This window comes from Labeo rohita, chromosome 21, assembly GCF_022985175.1.
Source record: "Labeo rohita strain BAU-BD-2019 chromosome 21, IGBB_LRoh.1.0, whole genome shotgun sequence".
Lineage (NCBI taxonomy): Eukaryota > Metazoa > Chordata > Actinopteri > Cypriniformes > Cyprinidae > Labeo > Labeo rohita.
The window spans coordinates 23,404,778-23,426,777 of NC_066889.1; the positions used below are offsets into that span (position 1 = coordinate 23,404,778).

A 22,000-nucleotide genomic window follows, 5' to 3' on the forward strand; every position below is an offset into this window, starting at 1 on the left:
TTTAATATATTTGATTATTTTATCATGGCAATGTTTGTTAGGTTTTTTTTTTTTTTTTAATGAATTTCAATGAATGTATATTTAAAAATCATAGAATATTTAAAATAATATTTAATAGAAAAAAATCTAATCAAAATATATATTTTTAATAGAGCAAGTTTGATTAATTCTGTATTAACATAATTAAGCTTTTTATTGCATTCAATGACTGTATGGGTATATAAAAAATCATCTCACATTGATAATAATAATTGTAATATTTAATACAAATATAAGTGCAATTTTTAATAGAATAGGTTTGTGATTCATTTTGAATTAACATATTTAAATGTTCCATTTATAAAATAATTTAAATGACTATGGGTATTTAAACTCATGACATTATTAATATTTCAATAATATTTCATTAAAAAAAAAACTAAATATTTAAGCTTTTTAATGTATACAAGATTTTCGATGACTATGGGTATATAAAATCATCTTACATTAATGATAATAGTAATGATATTTAATTTAAAAATATATATAATTGTAATAGAACAGGTTTAGGATTCATTTTAAATTAAAATGTTATATTTCATTTATAAAAGAATTTTGATGACTGGGTATTTAAACTTGTTACATTATTAATATTTTAATAATATATATAATCAAAAAAATGAAATCATATTTAAGCTTTCAATGACAATGTCTGTATGGGTATATAAAATCATCACACATTAATAATAATCATTTTAATAATATTTAATAAACACAATTTTAATAGAATTGGTTTATGATTAATTTTAAATTATTTTATTTAGATTTTTTCATTTATAAAAAAAATTTGATGGCATGACTTTATTTATAAAACTAAATATTTAAGCTTTTTAATGTATACAAGAATTTTAATGACTGTATGTATATCATCTCACATTAATGATAATAATAATTGCAATAATATGTCATTTTAAAAATACATTTTAATAGAATATTTCAGTAATAAATATATCAGTAATATTTGATCAAAATATAAATAAAATTTTACTAGAATAGCTTTATGGTTATTTTTGAAATAACATTTACATTTTTCATTTATAAAAGAAATCTGATCACTATGGGTATTTAATCTCACAACCTTATTAATGTTTTAATAATATTTAATAAAAAAACAAAATAATGTTTAAGCTTTTTAATGTAGTAATATCTGATAAAAGAAAAATTTAATTAATAATATAATATTAATAAAATTTAATATAATAGGTTTATGATGAATTTTGAATTAACACACACACACACACACACACACACATATATATATATATATATATATATATATAATAAGTAAATGTGTGTGTATATATATATATATGTAAAATGTGTATATAAATATGGTATTTAAACTGATGACTCTAATATTTTAATAGTATTTAATTTAAAAAATAATATTTAAGCTTTTTAATATATAAACAAGAACTTCGGTAACTGAGTACTTTTGTATTTTTTTATAATATTTAATAGAAAAATCAGCTTTTCAATTTATAAAATAATTTCACTGACTGTAAAATTAATCACATAAAATAATATTTTTAAAAGAACAAGTTTAATTAATTTTGAATTACCATATTTAAGCTCGTTTTTTACTTTTAATTTTGTAGGGAATTTTGATGACCGTAAAATTTAACAAAATTATTTTCTAACAGAATAAATTCATATTAGATTTGTATTTTAAGTTTACAAGTCACTTTTTGCAAGTGTGCATTAGATCATTTTACATGTACCTGTCAGATTCACCCTGGGAATGTGAATGGGTTTCATGCATGTCCCTCTGTCAGGATGCATAAAGGCCGTGAGTGTGTGAGAAACGCTCTCGTATGAGTGTGTCCCTCTCGTGGGTGAGATTGTGGTTGTGGGAACACAATTAGCACACATAGCGGAGTCCATTTGTGCCATTGGGAGGGAAACATTAAAATGTATGTGAGTAGAGGCCTGCTGGGATGCCGAGATGCTGTGTGTGTGTGTGTGTGGCTGTGACCTTGTTCTGCTCCCCGATCTATGTCCAGATCCTCTCTTTCTCCATCACTCTCTCTCTTTTCACTATTCCCTCCGCCCTCACTATCAGCAGCCATGGTAAAATAAATAATGCATCAAAACACATTAAAAACATTAGCTGGGCTTTACTGCCAATAAAAGAGGGGGATGCTGGGGATGGAGAAAAATAAGGAGTGAGTGATCAGGTCTGAAAAAGAAGTGAACTTTATGAAGTGAGAAACCCTAGAGCTGCTGGACCGGAGCCAGGACGCCACAGGTGCGCTGACCAGGTGCACTGTGGGTATTTTTCTATCGTAAATGAGTCACTGTGAGTCCAGTAAAATATGCAGTTGGAAGATGAATTTAATAAACATAATTGGTGGTTTATTGGCATTGCAGGGTATTTAATTAGTTCATCGTTATTATGCATAAGCAAGGACAAGCACAGAAATGCACACGCAAACTTTTACACTTTGGTTATAACTCCATTTTTTCTTTTTCTCATTCATTCTCCTTTGTTTCTTGTATTTACACGAAAGTTTAGGGCAAGTTTTAAAAATAAAATATGTGTGTTCAGCAAGGCAACATTACACTGATCATTAAAAGACATTTATAATGTTGCAAAGTTCTGTTCTTTTGAACTTTCTATTCATCAAAGAATCCTTTCTTTCCACAAAAATATGGCAGCACAATTGTTTTCAACACTGATGATAATAATAAATGTTTTTTGAGCTCCAAATCAGCATATTAGAATGAATTCTGAAGGACCATGTGACACTTAAGATGAAAAATAAGGTTAAAAATGTAGCTTTGCATCACAGGAATAAATTACATTTTAAAATATATTCAAATAGAAAACTGTTCTTTTAAAGTGTAATAATATTTCACAATATTACTGTTATCATTGTATTGTTGATCAAATCATTTCTGCTTATTGTTACCGAATGTGGACATTTAGTAATGCAGAGTAATAGGAATTTTTTTTTATTACTTTAGGAGATGGTAAATTTAGTCCAAACTGAATTAAAAACATAATATAGGAGTCAATAATTTTCACAGTACATGTTACTGTATTGTAAGATTTTATTGAAAATTGCTGTAAAAAACATTAACTGCATTTTTGTCACTTTTTCTGTTGAATAATTAAAACAGCTAATTGAAAATAAAAGATAATAATGAAAACAGCATTGTATTTTCACAATTTATCACCACAAATGAAAAACTGCATTCCGTATTTGAAAATAAAATTAAGAATTATTAACTAAAATTTCATTTTATTTTATTGATTTTAATATACATTTGATCATTTGATTTTGATCTCTTAGTATTTCTAATATTTTTATTTTTATATTATTATTTATTTATTTATTTATTTATTTTACATTTTGACTATAGTTATGAACTTATAACATGAAACATTTAGGCCTTTTTTTTTTTTCAAAAATTTTTCAAAATTATGATGACCAGGCATGTACATTTTTTAATTTATTTATTTTAAATATATTTCTGCTTATTGGTATCGAGTGTTGACATTTAATAATGTAGAGTAATAGGGGGGAAAAATATTTATTAATTTAGGAGATGCTAAATTTAGTCCAAACAGAATTAAAAACATAATAAAGGAGTCAATAATGTTTACAGTGAAGTTACTGTATCGCAAGATTTTATTAAAAATTGCTGTAAAGAACATTAACTGCATTTTTGTCACTTTTTCTGTTGAATAATTAAAACAGCTAATTGAAAATAAAAAAATAATAATGAACACAACATTGCATTTTTATGATTTTCATAAAAAAATGAAAAACTGCATTCCTTATTTAAAAATAAAATTAGCTCAAGGTTGCAAAGACACTATGTACTTAAACTACAAATAAAATAACTATCTGTGGTCATATGGCTAGGCAGAGGAAATTTACTTTTTTATTAAACCAAGTAAAATTGCAGTGTCAGATATATTTCTGGAGCCAAGGAACATTTGACTTGATTTGATTTGATCAATTTGACTTGCACCGTACCATACACCGCTATTATGCTTCCCCTATTTTTGGCTTTAGCAGCCGAAGAGGACTTTTTTCTGTTTCTACGGTGCAGACAGTGAGAGGGGGCGTAGAGGCAAAGCGCTTAAAAACATACCTGCTACGTCACAACTTATTTTCGCTAGTAAACTGCTGTGGATGAGCGATAGAGAAGTGAAGTCTGTGTCTTATTTTTGGGGGCAGTGCCCTGTGCGACTGTCTGTACGCTCTATGCCAGGATCCGCCACTGCGCACGGGTCCGTTCCCCTCCTCTCGTCTCCTTCCTGCTGGCAGCGTGACAATTGGCATTATTAAAAATTGATTGCCGCAGACCGTTCCATGGCTTACATGTATTATTGAGCCGGAGTCATTCGGGAATCTGCCACGAGTGAAGGAAGCAGAACGAAACACTTTATGATGGTGAGCGTCTTTTAGTGAGACTTCACACACACACAAACACACACATTTGTATTCAAGTGCCAATCATACACACAAACACAGATGTATGCAAATGTGTGCATTCTCTGACTTGTTTCTTTTAATATTTTCTTCTGAATTGCTTTGTGTGTCTGACGTTTACTCTGCTCTGTTGTAAAGTTGTAAATTACTAATTTTAAGAAATATTGACCTTTTCCAGTTGGTAAGGTCAATATATAATTACATTTTTCTTTTGCATTAGTCTATAAGACAAAAATATTAGTTTTAAGTGTTAATAAATTGCATTATACCATCTTAAGCTAAATAATATGTTGAGATATTCTTTGTTGTGGGGGTAGGTTTTAAACTTAAAACTTCAAATTTGCTGAGGCTCACTTTTCTATAAATAGTAGGAAAAAATAAGCAATTTTGTCTGCCTATTTCATGTGCCAGGATGAATGTTATGCTTGAGAAATTGTGTCAAGCATGAAAGAACAGCAATTTATGAATATTAAATGAAATGAGAACTTCTCAACTTTGAACTTGGCTCCTTACATCTCAAATGATGTCACTTCCTCTTCATTATGTCATCTAAAATGAATTATTTAGAGGCAAATGTGACAGGGAAAATCAAAATTTATGGAGAGAAGTATTGTCTGATCATTTGATTTTGATTTCTTATTATTTCGAGTATTACATTTTTACTATGGGTATATTAAATTATGACATGAAATATATTCATGAAATTAAGTATTGTTGTTGGAATCAATTTTTATTATTAATCTAATTTAAAGATATGAATCATTATTAGAAATATAAATTTGATCATTTGATTTGATTTCTTATTATTTCTAGTATTTTAATGTACTTTATTTAAATTTTTAACTATGGATATGTTAAATTATGACATGAAATGTATTCATGAAATTAAGTATTGGTGTTTAAATCAATTTTAATATTAAACTAATATAAATATATAAATCATTAATTATTATAAAACTATTTTAATATAAATTTGATCAATTGATTTTGATTTCTTATTATTTTTTGTATTTTTATTTTATTATTTTTTTTTTTTTTACATTTTGACTATGGGTATGTTAAATTGACAAAACATTCATGGAGAAGTATTGTTGTTGAAATCAATTTTAATATTATTTAATTTAAATATATGAATCATTAATTATTAGAAAACTATTTTAATATAAATTTGATAATTTGATTTTGATTATTATTTCTAGTATTTTTTATTTTATTATATATATTTTTTATATTTTGACTGTGGGTATGTAGAATCATGACATGATTATTGTTGTTGAAATCAATTTTAACATTAATTTAATTTAAATATATGAATCATTAACTTTTAGAAAAATATGTTAATATTATTTGGATCATTTATATATGATTTTGATCTTGTATATGTAGTATTTTTTTATTTATTTTATTTTTTTTATTTATTTTATTTTATTTTTTTTTACATTTTGACTATGAGTACATAAAATCATAACATGAAACATACAAGCTTTTATTTTAATTTTTACAAAATTAAAATGACTGGGCATGTAAAAATCATCACATAAAAAATATTTTTAATAGATTAAGTTATCATTAAATTTGAATAATTAAATTTATAAAATCTCTTGATGACTGGACATGTAAAAATCACCATGATTAATTTTGAGTAAACATATTTAAGCTTTATTATTTTATTATTTTTTAAAAGAATTTCAATGACTGTATGGGTGTGTAAAAATTAAAGGATATAATAATTTTAATATAAGTTTTTCATTTTGAATTTTGTACAGTACGCTTAATCTTCATTTTTACATTTTTTTTTAAAGAATTTCACCAACTGTATCACATGAAACTAAATAAGTTTATAATTGATTCTGAATTAACATAATTCAAGCTCGCAAAACACTTCCTATCAGTTTTTCGTGGGCATTTCATCAAGCACTATGGACACAAATAGTACTGGAATGGCTCATATACCACCCCACTGATACTAACTGCAAATGTGAACACTTCACTTGAATAGTTTTTGTCCTCAGCTACAAATCTAATGTCTTCTCTTGTCTTTTCCTCCCTTCTTTCTGTCTGTCCTGTCTTTTCCCCCTCCCTCGTTCTTCTCTCTCTGTTGCACAGATGAACAGGCCAATCCAGGTGAAGCCAGCTGACAGTGAGAGCAGGGGAGGTAGATTTCCACTTCTCTTTTTTTCTTCTTCCTTTCCTATTTCTCCCCCCACCTTCCTGTCGCTCTAAATCAGTGTCACCATTACCGGTAGATGTCCCCTTCTTAAGTGTCATATATAATGACGCACCTCGATGAGACCCGACAGTCATACAGGGCCCCAGAGGATCTTGGGCCGGCCCTTGCACGCCTTACATAAGTGTGGGTCACTCCTTTTGTCTGATTATTACCCTACACTGAGGTGCTGAGAGAACTACTTTTTTGAGTTTTAGTTGAGACACACACACACACACACACACACACACACACATACTTTTAAGTTTTAGTATGGATGTTATAGGAAAGAGTATATTATAGTAGTTTTATAGTAAGGTTGGGGATTCTTAAAAGTGTAAATGGGAGAACAAATATATAATTTATCATGTTCAGTATTAGTATTTTATTTATGGCTTCTTAAAATTCAAATAATGTCACTTCCTTTTCATTATGTCATTTAGAATGAATTATTTTGAGGCAAATGGTGGCGTGATGGGGAAACAAATTTATGGACAGAAGAATTATCATTGTTAAAATGAAATTTAAGATTCTTAGACTATTTTTAATGTTCTTATTTGCTTATTTTGATTAGCTATCAAAGTTTTTTTTTTCCGCCATTGGAATAAACTATTAAAAACAATTCAGAGTTTTTATCTCAATTATGACTTTATCTTGCAATTCTGACTTTTTTTACATTTACATCTTCCAATTCAGTTTTTCCCACCACTACAATAAAAATAAAAACTGTTGTCTTTTCAATTCTTACTTAAGTTTATATCTTGCAATTGTAACTTTAAATTTACTTGTAAGTCCTAATTTTTTTTCTCAGAATTGTAAGAAAAAAAAAATAGAATTCTGAGATAGACTTTTTTACATTTTATATTAATAATTTCTGTATGTGAAAATCAAAACATGAAATAAGATTTTAAATAGAATACTTATCATATTTATTATTTAGTTTTTTATCCCATAGCTGAAACAAGCTGTATTTTATTTTATTATAATTTTTTTTAATGGTATGTAAAAATCATCACATGAAATACACTGAATAGAATACTTAATATTTTAGAATATTAGAATACTTAATATTAAAATGATTAATATATATATATATATTTTTTATCCCATGGCTGAAACAAGCTTCCATATTCATTTTATTTTATTTCACGAACTTCAAAATCATCACATGAAATCTTCAATAGAACACTTAATATTCTATAATATTAGAATACTAGAAATTACTAATATTAATCCAATTTAAAGATATAAATCATTAATAATTAGAAAACTATTTTAACATCAATTTAATCGTTTAGATTTTCCTGGCGTGTATTTGTTTATATTTGTAGTACTTTTTTTTTTTTTTTATAAGTATGTAAAACAAAATCAGAAAACATATTTAAGCTTTTTTTAGTTTTTACAAAAGTACAATAAATAGGCTTGTAAAAATAATCACATAATATTTTTAAGTCATTTTTAAATAAATTTAGTATTAAATTTAAATAATTTAATGTATAAAAGATTTTGATCACTGTGCATGTAAGTATTATCATTAGGATTAATTTGGAATAAACATATTTAAAATATTTCTTTCTTTTTTTTATGACTATGGGTGTAAAAAAAATTGCAGGAAATAATCATTTTAATAGAATACATTTATTAAAAGAATAGATCTGTTTATTTATAAGTTTATGAGTTCTTTGTAACAAGTTCTTCATATAAGCTTAGTGGTAGCATAAAAAACACTGAAAAAAAAGAAGCCAGGTTCCTTGAGGCACCAGGATATAGATGTTGCACTCTTAAAAATAAAGGTGCTTTAACAGGTTCTTCACAGTGATGCCACAGAAGAACCATTTTTGGTTCCACAAAGAACCATTCAGTCAAAGGTTCTTTAAGGAACCATCTCTTTCTTACCTTTTTATAATCTGAAGAACCTTCTTTCACCACAAAGAACCTTTTGTGAAACAGAAATGTTCTTCAAATGTTAAAGGTTCTTTATGGAACCATTTAAACAAAAAAGATTCTTCTATGACATCGTGAAGCACCTTTATTTTTAAGAGTGTGGTTATGGAGAACATATAAAGAAACATCAAGGTTCTCCTATGACATCATAAGAACTTAAAGAATTTAAAAATGTTCTCCTATGACATCATAATAACTTTAAAGGGTTCCCTTATTACATCATTATAACTTACAAAGGTTCCCTTATATCAAAAAATTATAAAAAATATAATATATATATATACATTACCGTTCAAAAGTTTGGGGGCAGTACATTTTTATTTTTTTTTTTTTTTTTTTTTTTTTTTTTTTAAGAAATTAATACTTTTATTCACCAAGGATGTATTAAGTTAATAATTAAAAGTTTATTAAAAGTTAATAATAAATAATTTACATTGTTATAAAATATTTATATTTTGAATAAACACTGTACTTTTTAAACTTGTTATTCATGAAAGAATCCTGAAAAAAAAAAATCACAGGTTCCAAAAAATATTTGGCAGCACAACTGTTGATATTATCCAACATTGATCATTCTAATAATAAATCCGCATATTAGAATGATTTCTGAAGGATCATGTGACACTTAAGACTGGAGTAACAGCTGATAAAAATTCAGCTTTTCATCACAGGAATAAATTCTATTTTAAAGTATGTTAAAATAAAAAACATTATTTTATATTGTAAAAACATTTTGCAATATTACTGGGTTTTTTTCTATATTTTTAATCAAATAAATGCAGCCTTGATGAGCATAAGAGACTTCTTTAAAGAATATTACAAGTCTTACTGACCCCAAACTTTTGAACAGTAGTGTATATTCCCAGTTTACTTAAGGGATTTTATGGATTTTTTTCTCCTGTGACATCACAAGAACATAAAAATGGTTTAATTTTAGCTTAAAATACTTATTTGTAAGTGTGTTTTTCTGTTTATGGGAGTGGAATTGAGTTTCCATACACTGACTTGCATGTGTGTGTCTGTGTGTCACTAACAGACAAAGTGGAAGTAGTTTGGTGAGAGATAGCCCGTCTTTCCCCCCTTTTCGGGTCAGATTTTCCAGATAACTAAGATTGATGGACCCACAGAGAGAGCCAGACATACACACAGAGGCATCTCTCTTCTCCTTCACAGTCTCTCCCTTCATTTCATGCCATACGTTCCATCCTCTAATTGAGAGCGTCTTCCTTTACTCACACTTGACAGATCAATTGTCTTTGTCGTGATGGACAGCTGAATTTATCCCCCTGTTAGCCCTGTAAAAGCGCAATATATGTCCCTGCAAAGCCCTCTGATTCCACTGGCAAAACTGATGTGCCGTCCCCGACCGATCCATTCACTAGTCATTTAAAGTGAAACGCCGGGATGGAGAGAAAGATCTAAAGGTCAAAGTGGGAAAGACAAGGAAAGGAAGTGAGAGACGCAAAGACAGAAAGAGACTTGAAGGAGAGTTAGAGAGAAGACGTGGAGGTGGGGGCTGGTCATAGGAGACAAATAAGGATGGATATCAGAGGGAATGAGAGGAAACAGTTGGAAGCATGGGTTAGAGACAACTAAACGAAAGACTTGTTGTTCTAAACAAAATAGCTTTTTCTGTCCTGCTATTATCAGGAAGCGTGCACAGTGTGATTTACACACAGGACATGTTTGTAGATCAACAGTCACTGGTGCTCCTGGAACAACATTTCTGTCAACCAAGTTTAAGTTTTAAAATATATATTAAGGTGATGTATGAATTATTGACAAATTTTGGAATCAGGCTGCTGGATTTATGGTTCAAGGGGAAAAAGGACTAAGTTTGTTTTATTTAAATTATTTAATATGCTCTTTTTATTTAGTTTATATTTATTTACCTTAAATAAAATTAATCTTGTAGTTCATATTTTTCATATTCACTCCCTTTCATTTGACAATCCTAATTTTAAAAATGTGAATTTTATTTATTTTTGTCGTATTTCAATTTATCAAAAAATGTATCAAACTTCAATTTAAAAAATAAATAAAATTCATTATTTATTTAACCTCTGATTATGCAAATGTACCTTAAATCAAATTTAGCTTGTATTTAAATGTCTTAATATTTACTTCATCATTTGACATTCCAAATTAAAAATGCATATATTATATTATTATTTATTATTGTTGTATTTTAATTTATGCAAAAAATAATAATTTAAAAAATTTACAAAATAAAGAAAATGTATTATTTATTTATTTATTTTACCTTCGATTATGCAAAGATACTTCTAATTTACCTTGAATTCAGCTTGTATTTCATGTCTTCATATTCACTCATTTGTATTTTTAAAAATCTAAATTATTTTATTATTGCTTTTTTTTATTTAACGTTTGTAAACATTTGTCATATATATAATTGTTGTATTTTATTTTAGCCAAAAAATATATCAAATTTCAATTTATAAAATAAATAAAATGTATTATTTATTTTAACCTTGATTACACTAATTTACCTTAAATCAAATATAGCTGGTAGATCTTTTGTCTTCATATTCACTCCCTCTCATTTGACATTTGCATTTTTAAAAATGCAAATTATTTTTTTACAAATATTCTTGTTGTATTTATTTTAACATTTTAATTTATACAATTTGACATTTCTAAACATGTCACTCTCTCTCATTTTGACATTTCTATTTGTAAAAATGTAATTTCTTTAAATGTATTGTTGTATTTATTTATTTATTTATACATACTTTTGATTTACCTTAAATTCAATTCAGCTTGTAGTTCATGTCTTCATATTCACTCCCTCTCATTTCATAAAAATGTATTTTTAATTATTGTTGTATTTTACTTTATCCAGAAATGCATAAAATTTTAATGTATAATGTAAAAATATATATTATTTATTTTACCATTGATTGTGCAGATTTACCTTAACTCAAATACAGCATGTAGATAATTTGTCTGTATATTCACTCCCTCTCATTTGACATTTGTATTTTTAAAAAGGGATTTTTTTATATTATTGTATTTTTATTTTAATGTTTTAATTTATAAAAGAGGACATTTGTAAACATTTTTCACTCCCTCTCATTTTGATATTTCCATTTGTAAAAATTTAATTTCTTTAAATGTATTGTTATATTTATTAATGTATTTATTTATACATGCATATACTTCTGATTTACTTTCAATTAAATTCAGCTTGCAGTTCATGTCTTCATATTCACTCCCTCTCATTTCATATCATTCCTAATTTTCAAAATGTATTTTTTATTATTGTTGTATTTTAATTTATCTAAAAATGTATACAATTTTAACTTATAAAACAAATAAATTTTATTTGCAGCTTGTAGATCATGTCTTCATATTCACTCCCTCTCCTCTGACATTTGTATTTTTAGAAATTAATTATTTTTATTAAGTATAATCGTATTTATTTTATACATTTTAATTTATACAATTTGTAAAAATGATTCACTCTCTGATTTTTTTTTGTAAAAATGTGCTTTCTTGAAATTTGTTTTATTCTATACATTTATTAATTCATTAGATTTACCTTAAATCAAATTCAGCTTATAGTTTGTGTCCTTACATTTACTTCCTCTCATTTGACTTTTTTAAAATAAAATTTAAGTTTAATTTTTTTATTATTTATTTATTTTACCTTTAAACGGTTGATTTACCTTCACCATGTATTTTTAAAAATGTTATAATTTTTTTAGCATTATTATATATTTTTTGTTTTATTTATAAAATGTATAAAATTTACATTTACATATATTTTTTAACTTTATGCTGTTGTATCACCTTAAATCAACTGCAGCTTGTAGATCATTTGTCATCACACTCACTCTTTCATTTGACATTCTGTTTGATTTTAAGCTATCTCCAGTGGCATTACTGTTACCTGTATCTTGAGTGCGTGTCTTATCCCGCATATGTGCACCGCACTTGTAAACATTCCCCACAGAGAGAGACCGGACTAGAGATTAGTCTTGTTGACTGGGCAAGGACACCCTGTCAGAGCATGTTAGTGAGCGGCAGGCCTGGACAAACACACGAACACACATACTCATACACAGTAGTGCTCATTAATATCTCTGCTGCATCATCCATCATACACACACACGCACATTGCACTTTTATGTGTAACGATATAAGAAAGTTCACCTGTGCAAACCCACCAGCATTATCAAACAGAACATTTAGCTGCTTAAAGCACATTGCACATAATTGGTTTGAGAAAAGTCTGTAATAATTATAATTGCATTATAGTCTTTATTAAATAACAATAGAAGGTTTATGTCACCATTTAGATAGTAAGATAAATGTGTGTGTGCATGTTTACACACCGTCATATTCCCTCGGTGCCCTATAAATATGTGCCTTGTTTTTTTTTTTTTAACTCTGTGCCTTGTCTTGAGTTTAAAACATGCCGCATTGACACTGCAATTACAGCCTAATAAAACCCTGAAACAATACCGCTTTTGTTCCCCTCACGCTGATGTGTAATTCAATAATGTCTACATAATCTGATAAATAAAAGCACAAACAATAAACAAGGACTCCTGAGGTGGCAGAATCGACTAGGCGAAAGGTTCTCCACAGATATCTTGCTCATAAACTCATTTCATTATACAGTAGCACCAACAGGCTTTTTTACTGCTTTCTGCATTTAGACACAGAAAATTGTATATTAGCTGGATAAAAAGCATGCATTGTGGGATTGATTGAGTGAGTGTGTTTGAAGAGCTTCTATTTATTTTAATAAGTTTGCCTGTGCTGTTGCACTTTAGTAATGTGGACTTTTAATTGCGTTTTGATTGCATTCTACAGTACTCACCTCACGCTTGTTTATTTCGAGGATTATTATAATATTCAGTCGTCTTTAATAATAAAATGCTCTTATTTTGGAAACACTGAGGAAAATGCAACAGCATAGAAAATGTAGTAAAAACAGAGGATAGCCTATTGAAATAAGCAGTAACGCAGGACATCAGATGTTGTTGTTGTCCTGTGTATTCTGTAACAACTTATCTGTGTTTGTTTCAGAAGACAGAAAACTCTTCGTTGGCATGCTGAATAAGCAGCAATGTGAGGACGACGTGCGGCGCCTTTTTGAGTCCTTCGGGAGCATTGAGGAGTGCACCATCCTTAGAGGTCCTGACGGAAACAGCAAAGGTTACTTGCTTCAGTCTGATTTTCTACAATTATTAAAGTTTATTTTTGTAAGTCTGTATGGTAATATTCACGTATTACAGGATATATCATTAAACACCTAAGTGGTGCACGACAAAAAAAATGTAAAAATGTTGAAAATTAATATTTAATGTCAAAATAAAAAAGGTAAATATTAGCATTGTAGCCTGCTATAAAATAATACTATCATATTTTAAAATAAAAAAGAGCATTAAATAAAAATACAATTATCACACTTTATCATTTGGTTTATTATTTTATTTTAGAAATTATCTAAATAAAGCACAATATTTTTATTACTATTATTAATTATTTAATTTTAACGATTCTTTTGGTAATCAAGTAATTTGTCAATTGTTCTGATGATTAATCAAGTAATTGGATAATTATAATACATTTTTGTAATAAAAAAGACCTATGTGAACAATAGCCTTTGAAATTACTTAAAACACATATATAATAGCAATGAGGTAACAATAATTAGTTCAAATAATGTATCAAAAGCAAGTAATCATAGTTTTATTGATCAAAGCTGTTAAAATACATAATACATTATTAGCAATAGAACTATACGCATTATAACAAATTACTGCAGAGGGCGCCAACGACCTGACGATTGTTTTTACACTTTACTGTGTGATCTAATCCTTTGTTTAATCAGACTAAACAACATTTAATTCAAATGTCCACTTAATCTTTACTATATTGTAATTTCTTGAAATTGTGGACATCAAAACGTGTAAACTCAGAGTGAGGGTTTGAGCTTTTATTTTGAATTCGCAATGAACAGTTGATGTGTTCTCGTGTTTGCGTAAGTTTAAATGATTTACCTTACAAATCCGATGAAATGACCCACGTTGCTTTTTTAGATTAACTTTATAATGAACCCAAACTCACAGTAATATACAAAGATGGAGTTTGAGATGCTCCACACATGGAAATGTGTGAAATAACAGTTAGTATGGAGCAGCCACTTCCGGTATTTTGCTGGTTACTCCACACGGGTAAAATGCAATCAAGAATTTAAAAAAATTTTTTTTTAAAATAGAGTACTGATTATTAGTACTAGAGAATAATAGAGATTGAATCAAACAATCGTGACAGCCCTAGCTCACACTCTGTGCAGCATGATATATATACATTTTTTTTTTTTAAATTTAGGCAAATAGGGTATTATTTGTAATAAGACCTATTATATGTTCATAATATAAAATAAAAACAATATTTACTATAAAAAAGTTATGGCTTCTTGACCCAGTTAGAGTATCATCTTACTAGTTTTCTCTCAACATTTTCTTTTTTTCACTTTCCTGAAATTTGCTCTCAAAAATAAGATGAAGGCCTAGAAATGTCTGTAAATGTCCAAAACGATGTATCTGACTGTTTTTTCTTTCTTCAGGTTGTGCGTTTGTGAAGTATTCCACTCATGCAGAAGCTCAGGCCGCTATTAGTGCTTTACACGGCAGCCAAACCATGCCTGTGAGTGCCAGCACATGTGATCACGCACTTTTGTATCATTAGCACGTTTAAGGCACAAAGGATCCTCATTTTGTGTGTGTGTGTGTGTGTGTGTGTGTTTCAGGGTGCTTCTTCCAGCCTGGTGGTGAAGTTTGCAGACACGGATAAGGAACGGACCATTCGACGCATGCAGCAGATGGCCGGTCAGATGGGCATCTTCAATCCGATGGCCCTGCAGTTTGGAGCGTACGGTGCCTATGCACAGGCAAGAGCTCGCTGTCTCTCTTCCTCTCTCTCTCTCTCTCATTACAGACTTTTCCCAGCAAAACTGCAGCGTCTCGGTGGAAAAATCTGTCAACTCTAAAGTCTTGATTATACACAGTGCTCCATGCATTATGTGATTATGTTATCTTAGCATGGTATTATATATATATTTAAAGTGGTGTGTGTTTGTGTGTGTGTGTTTGGCCATCAGGTTCAGCAGCAGGCAGCACTGATGGCATCAGTGGGTCAGGGAGGATATCTCAGCCCTATGGCGGCTTTTGCTGCCGCACAGATGCAACACATGGCCACCATCAACGGCCTCCCAGGGGCTCCCATGACCCCAACATCAGGTGAGGAAGCTCACATACATATGCCGACATTCCCAGACTGTATGGGTTTCAGCTTTAAAGTCTTTTAATTATTCATAGCTATCATTTTTTGCTTTTTCCCCTCGTAAGTCATACGTGTAAGAGTTTTTTTTTTCTTGTTTGATAAGAGTCATAGATGGTAAAGTAGCCATAAACATTTTTTTGAGAAATTTTTACACCCCAGGTATTAAGACTTGTATGGCTTAATATAATGTAAGTGATGTCTCTTACTAAAATATGTAGTAGAAACCCCATGAATTATTTATGATTTTTAAAAAAAATCCAAATTGTTTTATGCATATTTTGGACTATGGGAGGCGTCATTATTTCGATGATGTCAGATGCACTGGGTGAGCTACTTGTGCTACCTTTTGCTGTTTTTACTGCAAATCAGAAATAAAATACTGATACGATGACCCCAGCTGCTACAAAGAGCTTACAGGTGACAATGGATATAAGCGTAGGCTTACCAAATGCCGCACCATCAGTTTTTCCACACAAGGAGTCTGAGAAACTCCTTCAGTGGCTGCGGCATCATGACAGGTGTCGGCATGTTTACATCATGCAAGGATGGCATCCAGCGTTTCTTGTCTCTGCCACTTGTAAGCTCTTTCAGTAGCTGTGGTCTACTAAAAACCTCAATGGCATCAGGGCTAAAGTGGAGAGAACAAAGACACGGGTCTTTGTAAAGTTTTATTCATCCACAGGCATCTTCCCATTCTTTTCTCCTCTTTTTATCACTAGGAAAGTAGACTTACATCGCATGTTGCCCTTCGACTGAAAATTACAACCAAAAGCCGCACAATGTGGCATCGTATCAGTATTATATATATACGATATGATAATCTGCGATAAAAAGTCATATTTACAATATTTATTGCAATTATTTTTTTTTACTTTTTTTAAAAGACCAGTGAAGAATTGGGGAAAAAAATTACAATTTTGTACATTTTAAAGTTAAATTATTTTATCTAATACACGTTGACAGTTCAAAATTAAGAGCTCCAGCCCATGTTCCTAACTAAGAAAACTTAAGTCAGATAAAAAGCCAGTGAATTGACTTGTACCTGAACGTTAAAGGGGACTCAACTCTCTTTTTATTTGTGATATACTATTTCAGTCTAAATTACATTCACACTGGTGTTTTAGAAAGCCAAACAAATTCGAATATAATAATAATAACAACAACAACGACAGTAATAGCCATACATTGTAAAAATAATGTTTGCCTTACACTATAGTAGGGAAATTACAATTATTCTTTCTACAATTGAAAGAGATATTTAGAATTTGGACTCCAGTAACGTTACCCATTTAAACCGCTAGCTGTCAGCATACTGCACTTTTAAGCTTTTATTTTGACAGAAACAGCAGTAGAGCTTTTATTTTAAAGGAAAACTCTTGCTTCAGTGAAAACAGGCTTACAAAAACACATCTCAGTACAAATCTAGTGAAATGCTGTAATCATCTGCCGCAAAAATAAAGTGTAACTGGTGGCCGTTGCGTTCCCAAACGGGTGCTAAACTCACACATGCAATAATCAAGTTCACTGCATTCACTGCAAACTGAGCCGTTCTGAGGTGCTGAAAACTCCGGATCACAATCTGATCGCCTGAAACGCTTTGAAACGTGCAGCGAAACAACTTGATGAAGGAATTAAACCATATTGCGCTTCCGGTTTTAGTTCATTTGACAGATACTGTGTCAAAGCATAACTTTTGTTATGCTGTTAAGTTGTTTAATTATATTTTAAAAACTACACTGTTTGTCCAGAAGACCTATTGTTTCATATAATCATGTGACCACGCTATCGCAATATCACAATATTGATGGTATTGTTACATCCGTAAATAACATAAATCTTTCATGGGTTTTCTACTACATATTTCAGTAAGAGAAATCATTTACGTTATATTGAGCCATACAAATCTTAATACCCGGGGTTCCCTTTAAAAACCCTCAATGCATAGCAAGTTCATTATGAAAATATTCAGAATATTCAAAATATGCTCTTTTCTACTTGGCCCCGCCCCCAGGTGGAAGCACGCCCCCTGGCATCACGGCTCCCACGGTGACCAGCATTCCATCTCCAATTAGTGTCAACGGTTTCACAGGGCTGCCTCCTCCACAGGCCAACGGCCAGGCCCCAGCGGAGGCCATGTTTACCAACGGGATCCATCCTTACCCAGGTACCACATGCTCTCATTCACAGATTTTAACCTTAAATTAATTGAAAAACCCTACGGTTATACTTTGCAACAGTAATAACAGTAATACTTTTATGTTGTCATCCTATTTTGATGATTAATGTCAGTGAATTACAGTATTTCTTGCAGTGTAAGCAGTTCATCTTGTGCACTGTTTACTTTTGTGTTTAGGAGTAAGTGTTCTTCTTATTTCATGAGTCAGCAATCTTTTATTAAACACAAAAGCATGTCATTAAGTCTGTTTCTGGAAGTTTCAACTTCAACTGCGATTGGAAATGCCCAGTTGTTGGCTGTTAGCTGTCACAGTGCGAGTCTGTGTGTGTATTGTGGAGTGGTTTTCATGTTCAGTGCCACACAGAAAAGCAAATCCCTGTCTCCTGGCTGTATCCCAGTTTTGCAGGAAGTGGTGTTTAGGGAAGACTCGGAGAAGGGCGGCCTGGGCGTGGCACAGAGAAGTTGTTTTGGGGTTCAGGGAAGCTGCTTCCTGTCGTCTCTCTCAGAAGGTATAGAACTCCCTCAGACGTTAGTGTCGTGCAGTGTTGTTTTACTGTGTGTGTCTGCTGTATGTGTGTGTGTACAGTATATGGTAGATAGAGGGTGAGTAGTTTTTTCATGTTCGTTTGGTGTCGTCAGCTTTGTAGAGTGATGTTGTTGTTGCTGTAGTGTGGCTATAGTTATATGTGCATGCACTGTATTTGGCAGACGCTTTTATTTAAAGTGACTCATTTAAGGGCACATCGGTGACGCTTATGCCTTACGCAGTTCAATCCTACAAGCTTTTGGTTAACAGCATGAAACTTTATCAGTTAAGCTACACAACAACCCTGTTCCCTTTAAATAGGGTTATTCACTAAAAATGGTAGCTATCATTCACTCACCCCGTTCTAATGTTGTTAAAGGAATAGTTCACAAAAATTCTGTCATTAATTATTCACCCTCATTTCATTTTTATATCACAAATTAAAATCTGAGAGCTTTCTGATCATGTATAAACTTTTTTTTTTATACTTTTTGCGTCATGGTTGAACGTGTGTCAAAGACTGACACAGAAGAGAAGAATTTATTGAGTGAAGTTGTTATTTTTGTTTTCTTTGCGCACAAAAGGTGAACTACTGATGTCACATGGACTATTTTAACGATGTCCTTACTATCTTTCTGAGACATGAACATGTCAGTTGCATTGCTGATGTCATTAGAAATATCTTAACTTGTGTTCCAAAGATGAACAAAAGTCTTGGGGGTTGGAACGACATGAGGGTGACAGAATTTAATTTTTGGGTGAACTGTCCTTTTAATGCTGTTTTATATAGCAAAAGAAAATATAGAATAAAGATATTGTCAAGACACATTTATACAATGCAGATTGTCAAAAATTCACAGTAATAAACAGGAAAAAAAATTATGCTGTTGATGAAGAATTAATCAATTATGAAACAAACTGAATTTTTGCTTTAAGTAGATCTACAAAAGACATAGTGTCATTATTCGGCTCAATTCAGTTCAGTTTAATAACTGTCATTTTCGCAAAGTTCAAAATTCAATTCATTTATGGCACAGAATTTCCAACAAATAATGAAAAATTATTTTGATTATTTATAATATATATTAATATTTATGCTCTAATATGTTGTAAAAATATGTTAAAATTATATAGAATTAAAATACAAAAAAGTCTTGCTTATATTAAAATGTAAAAATAATTAAGGCATGTTTTGTTTACAGTTTTTTTTTTTACTAAATGTGACCCTGGATCAAAAAACCAGTCATAAGCAGCACGGGTATATTTGTAGCAATAACCAAAAATACATTGTATGTGTCAAAATGATCAAATTTTCTTTTATGCCAAAAATCAGTTGGATATTAAGTAAAGATCATGTTCCATGAAGATATATTGTAAGTTTCCTACCATAAATATATCAGAACTTAATTTTTAATAAGTAATATGCATTGCTAAGAACTTCATTTGGACAACTTTAAAGGCGATTTTCTCAATATTTACATTTAAAAAAAAAAACGATTAAAAAAATGACCCTTATGACTGGTTTTGTGGTCACAAATGAAATGGGATATACAGTTTTAATTTATATTCACCATTATTACAATATGTATAATAAACTTTAGTGTTTATTGTTTATTTACCTACATATATTTGGGCTAAAAAATAATAATAAAAAATAAAAACTGTGGAAGCTTTAGACCAACAACTATGGAACTGTGTTCCTTCAATGGAATAAATTTCCCAAAAATGACATTCTATCATAATTATATCATAATAATTTCATCATAACATCTATATAACATAAAAGATTATTTCATAATTTTAACTGTATAGTATCCTAAAGTTTCCTAAAGAAATTAGTGTGAAACTAATCTGCCTGGCAAGACAAGAAACACTGCAACAACATTAAAGTAATATTAAATTGAATATGAAATTCTCTAATGTCATTTTCACAATCAATACATTTAATAACGAAAATGGTGGCACTAATTGCATTTATATAAAACGAGAGCACAGTGTAATATGAAAGATGTGAAAGTTGCCAGCGTAAGCAGCATGGATGATAACAAATATTAGAAAATATCTGATGCCAGAATGCCGTGATTGACCAAGTACTGCAGACAGGCAGTGTAATTTTCAGTGTAATTTACTGAAAATCTAGGCCATCTTCTGTTATGTGCGCACAGGTTTGGAACAACACGAGGGTGAGTAAATGACGACAGGATGTTCACATTTGGCTGAATCCTCCCTGCTTTTAACTCTAATGTTACTCACAAGTCCATCAAACGAGCCCCGAACACACAATCCTGAGCGTGGATGCTGCGGTATTTACCGTGTTAGTGTTTTAGTTACCAGGCTGCGAGTATGTGTATCGGTGTTTAGTACAGGAGCGTCGCGGGCCTGCCCGAATTGCCTTTATTACTGTGAAAGCTCTCAGCTGATTGATGTGCTGTGTAGAGCTGTAGATCTATATTGTTCTCCGTACGCTCCCCGGCTGTCTTTCCAACTCTCGGGCAGCGGGGAAGCTTGGCAGGGCCCCGTGCGAGCGCCACGGCTTAATTGTTTGGGGGTGAACGGTGAGGGGGAGGGAAGTGAGGTAAGCTCATTCCCGGCGCACAGCTCTGCCCGAACGCACTCAGTGACCCCGACTGTGTCTGTAACACTCTCGTCTCTCTCTTTCCGCAGCTCAGAGTCCCACTGCAGCAGACCCCCTACAGCAGGCCTACGCTGGAGTCCAACAATATGCAGGTCTGTCACTCAAAAAGAGGCTGTTTGTGATTTTCCTCCTTCCGAGTTAATAAAAAGTGCATGCGCTGTGTCTACGTGTGCTGGAATAGGAGGTGCGAAGTGTATGTGTGTGCGTGTGTGTGTTATCTGACACATTGGCGTGTGTGTGTGTGTGTGTCTCAGCAGCCTTCCCTGCTGCATATGGACAGATCAGCCAGGCCTTTCCCCAGCCGCCTCCCATCATCCCTCAGCAACAGAGAGAAGGTGAGTCTGTCGCCGCCAGATATGTCACCTGTAAGAGTGAAGGATTCAGCGTGGTCACTCTCTGTGACATTTTCGTAATTGTCTTTTCATTGATGTCCTATTAAAGGGAGATTTTATATATCGATTGCACTGCATGCAGCAGTCACGATGCCGTTTAAAAGTTAATGGTCGGTAAGATTCAGAAAGGACGCATTAAATTAATCAAAAGTGACAGTAAAGACATTTATAATGCTGCTAAAGATTTGTTTCTGTTCTTGTGAACTTTCTATTCAAATATTCAACAGCAACTATTTTCACTGATAATAAGATTGAGAATAATAATGTTTCTTAAGGAGCGAATCAGCATTTTAGAATGATTTCTAAATGCAGCCTTG

At 30.9% G+C, this 22,000-nt stretch overlaps 1 protein-coding gene across 5 annotated transcripts in view; it reads left to right on the forward strand.

The window, feature by feature from the left end:
* celf4 (CUGBP, Elav-like family member 4) overlaps positions 1-22,000 on the forward strand; it is a 116,331-nt gene that overhangs the window by 83,450 nt on the left and 10,881 nt on the right. For 2 of the 5 annotated variants that reach the window (XM_051092855.1, XM_051092853.1), the window contains exons 3-11: positions 6,591-6,639; positions 13,696-13,821; positions 15,239-15,318; positions 15,422-15,562; positions 15,773-15,911; positions 17,966-18,118; positions 18,529-18,639; positions 21,321-21,383; positions 21,546-21,626. In XM_051092855.1, coding sequence (XP_050948812.1) covers positions 6,591-6,639; positions 13,696-13,821; positions 15,239-15,318; positions 15,422-15,562; positions 15,773-15,911; positions 17,966-18,118; positions 18,529-18,639; positions 21,321-21,383; positions 21,546-21,626 — 943 coding nt within the window. Of the gene's footprint in view, positions 1-6,590; positions 6,640-13,692; positions 13,822-15,238; positions 15,319-15,421; positions 15,563-15,772; positions 15,912-17,965; positions 18,119-18,528; positions 18,640-21,320; positions 21,384-21,545; positions 21,627-22,000 lie in introns of all 5 variants that reach the window. The other 3 variants (XM_051092854.1, XM_051092851.1, XM_051092852.1) reach the window with 2 other exon arrangements.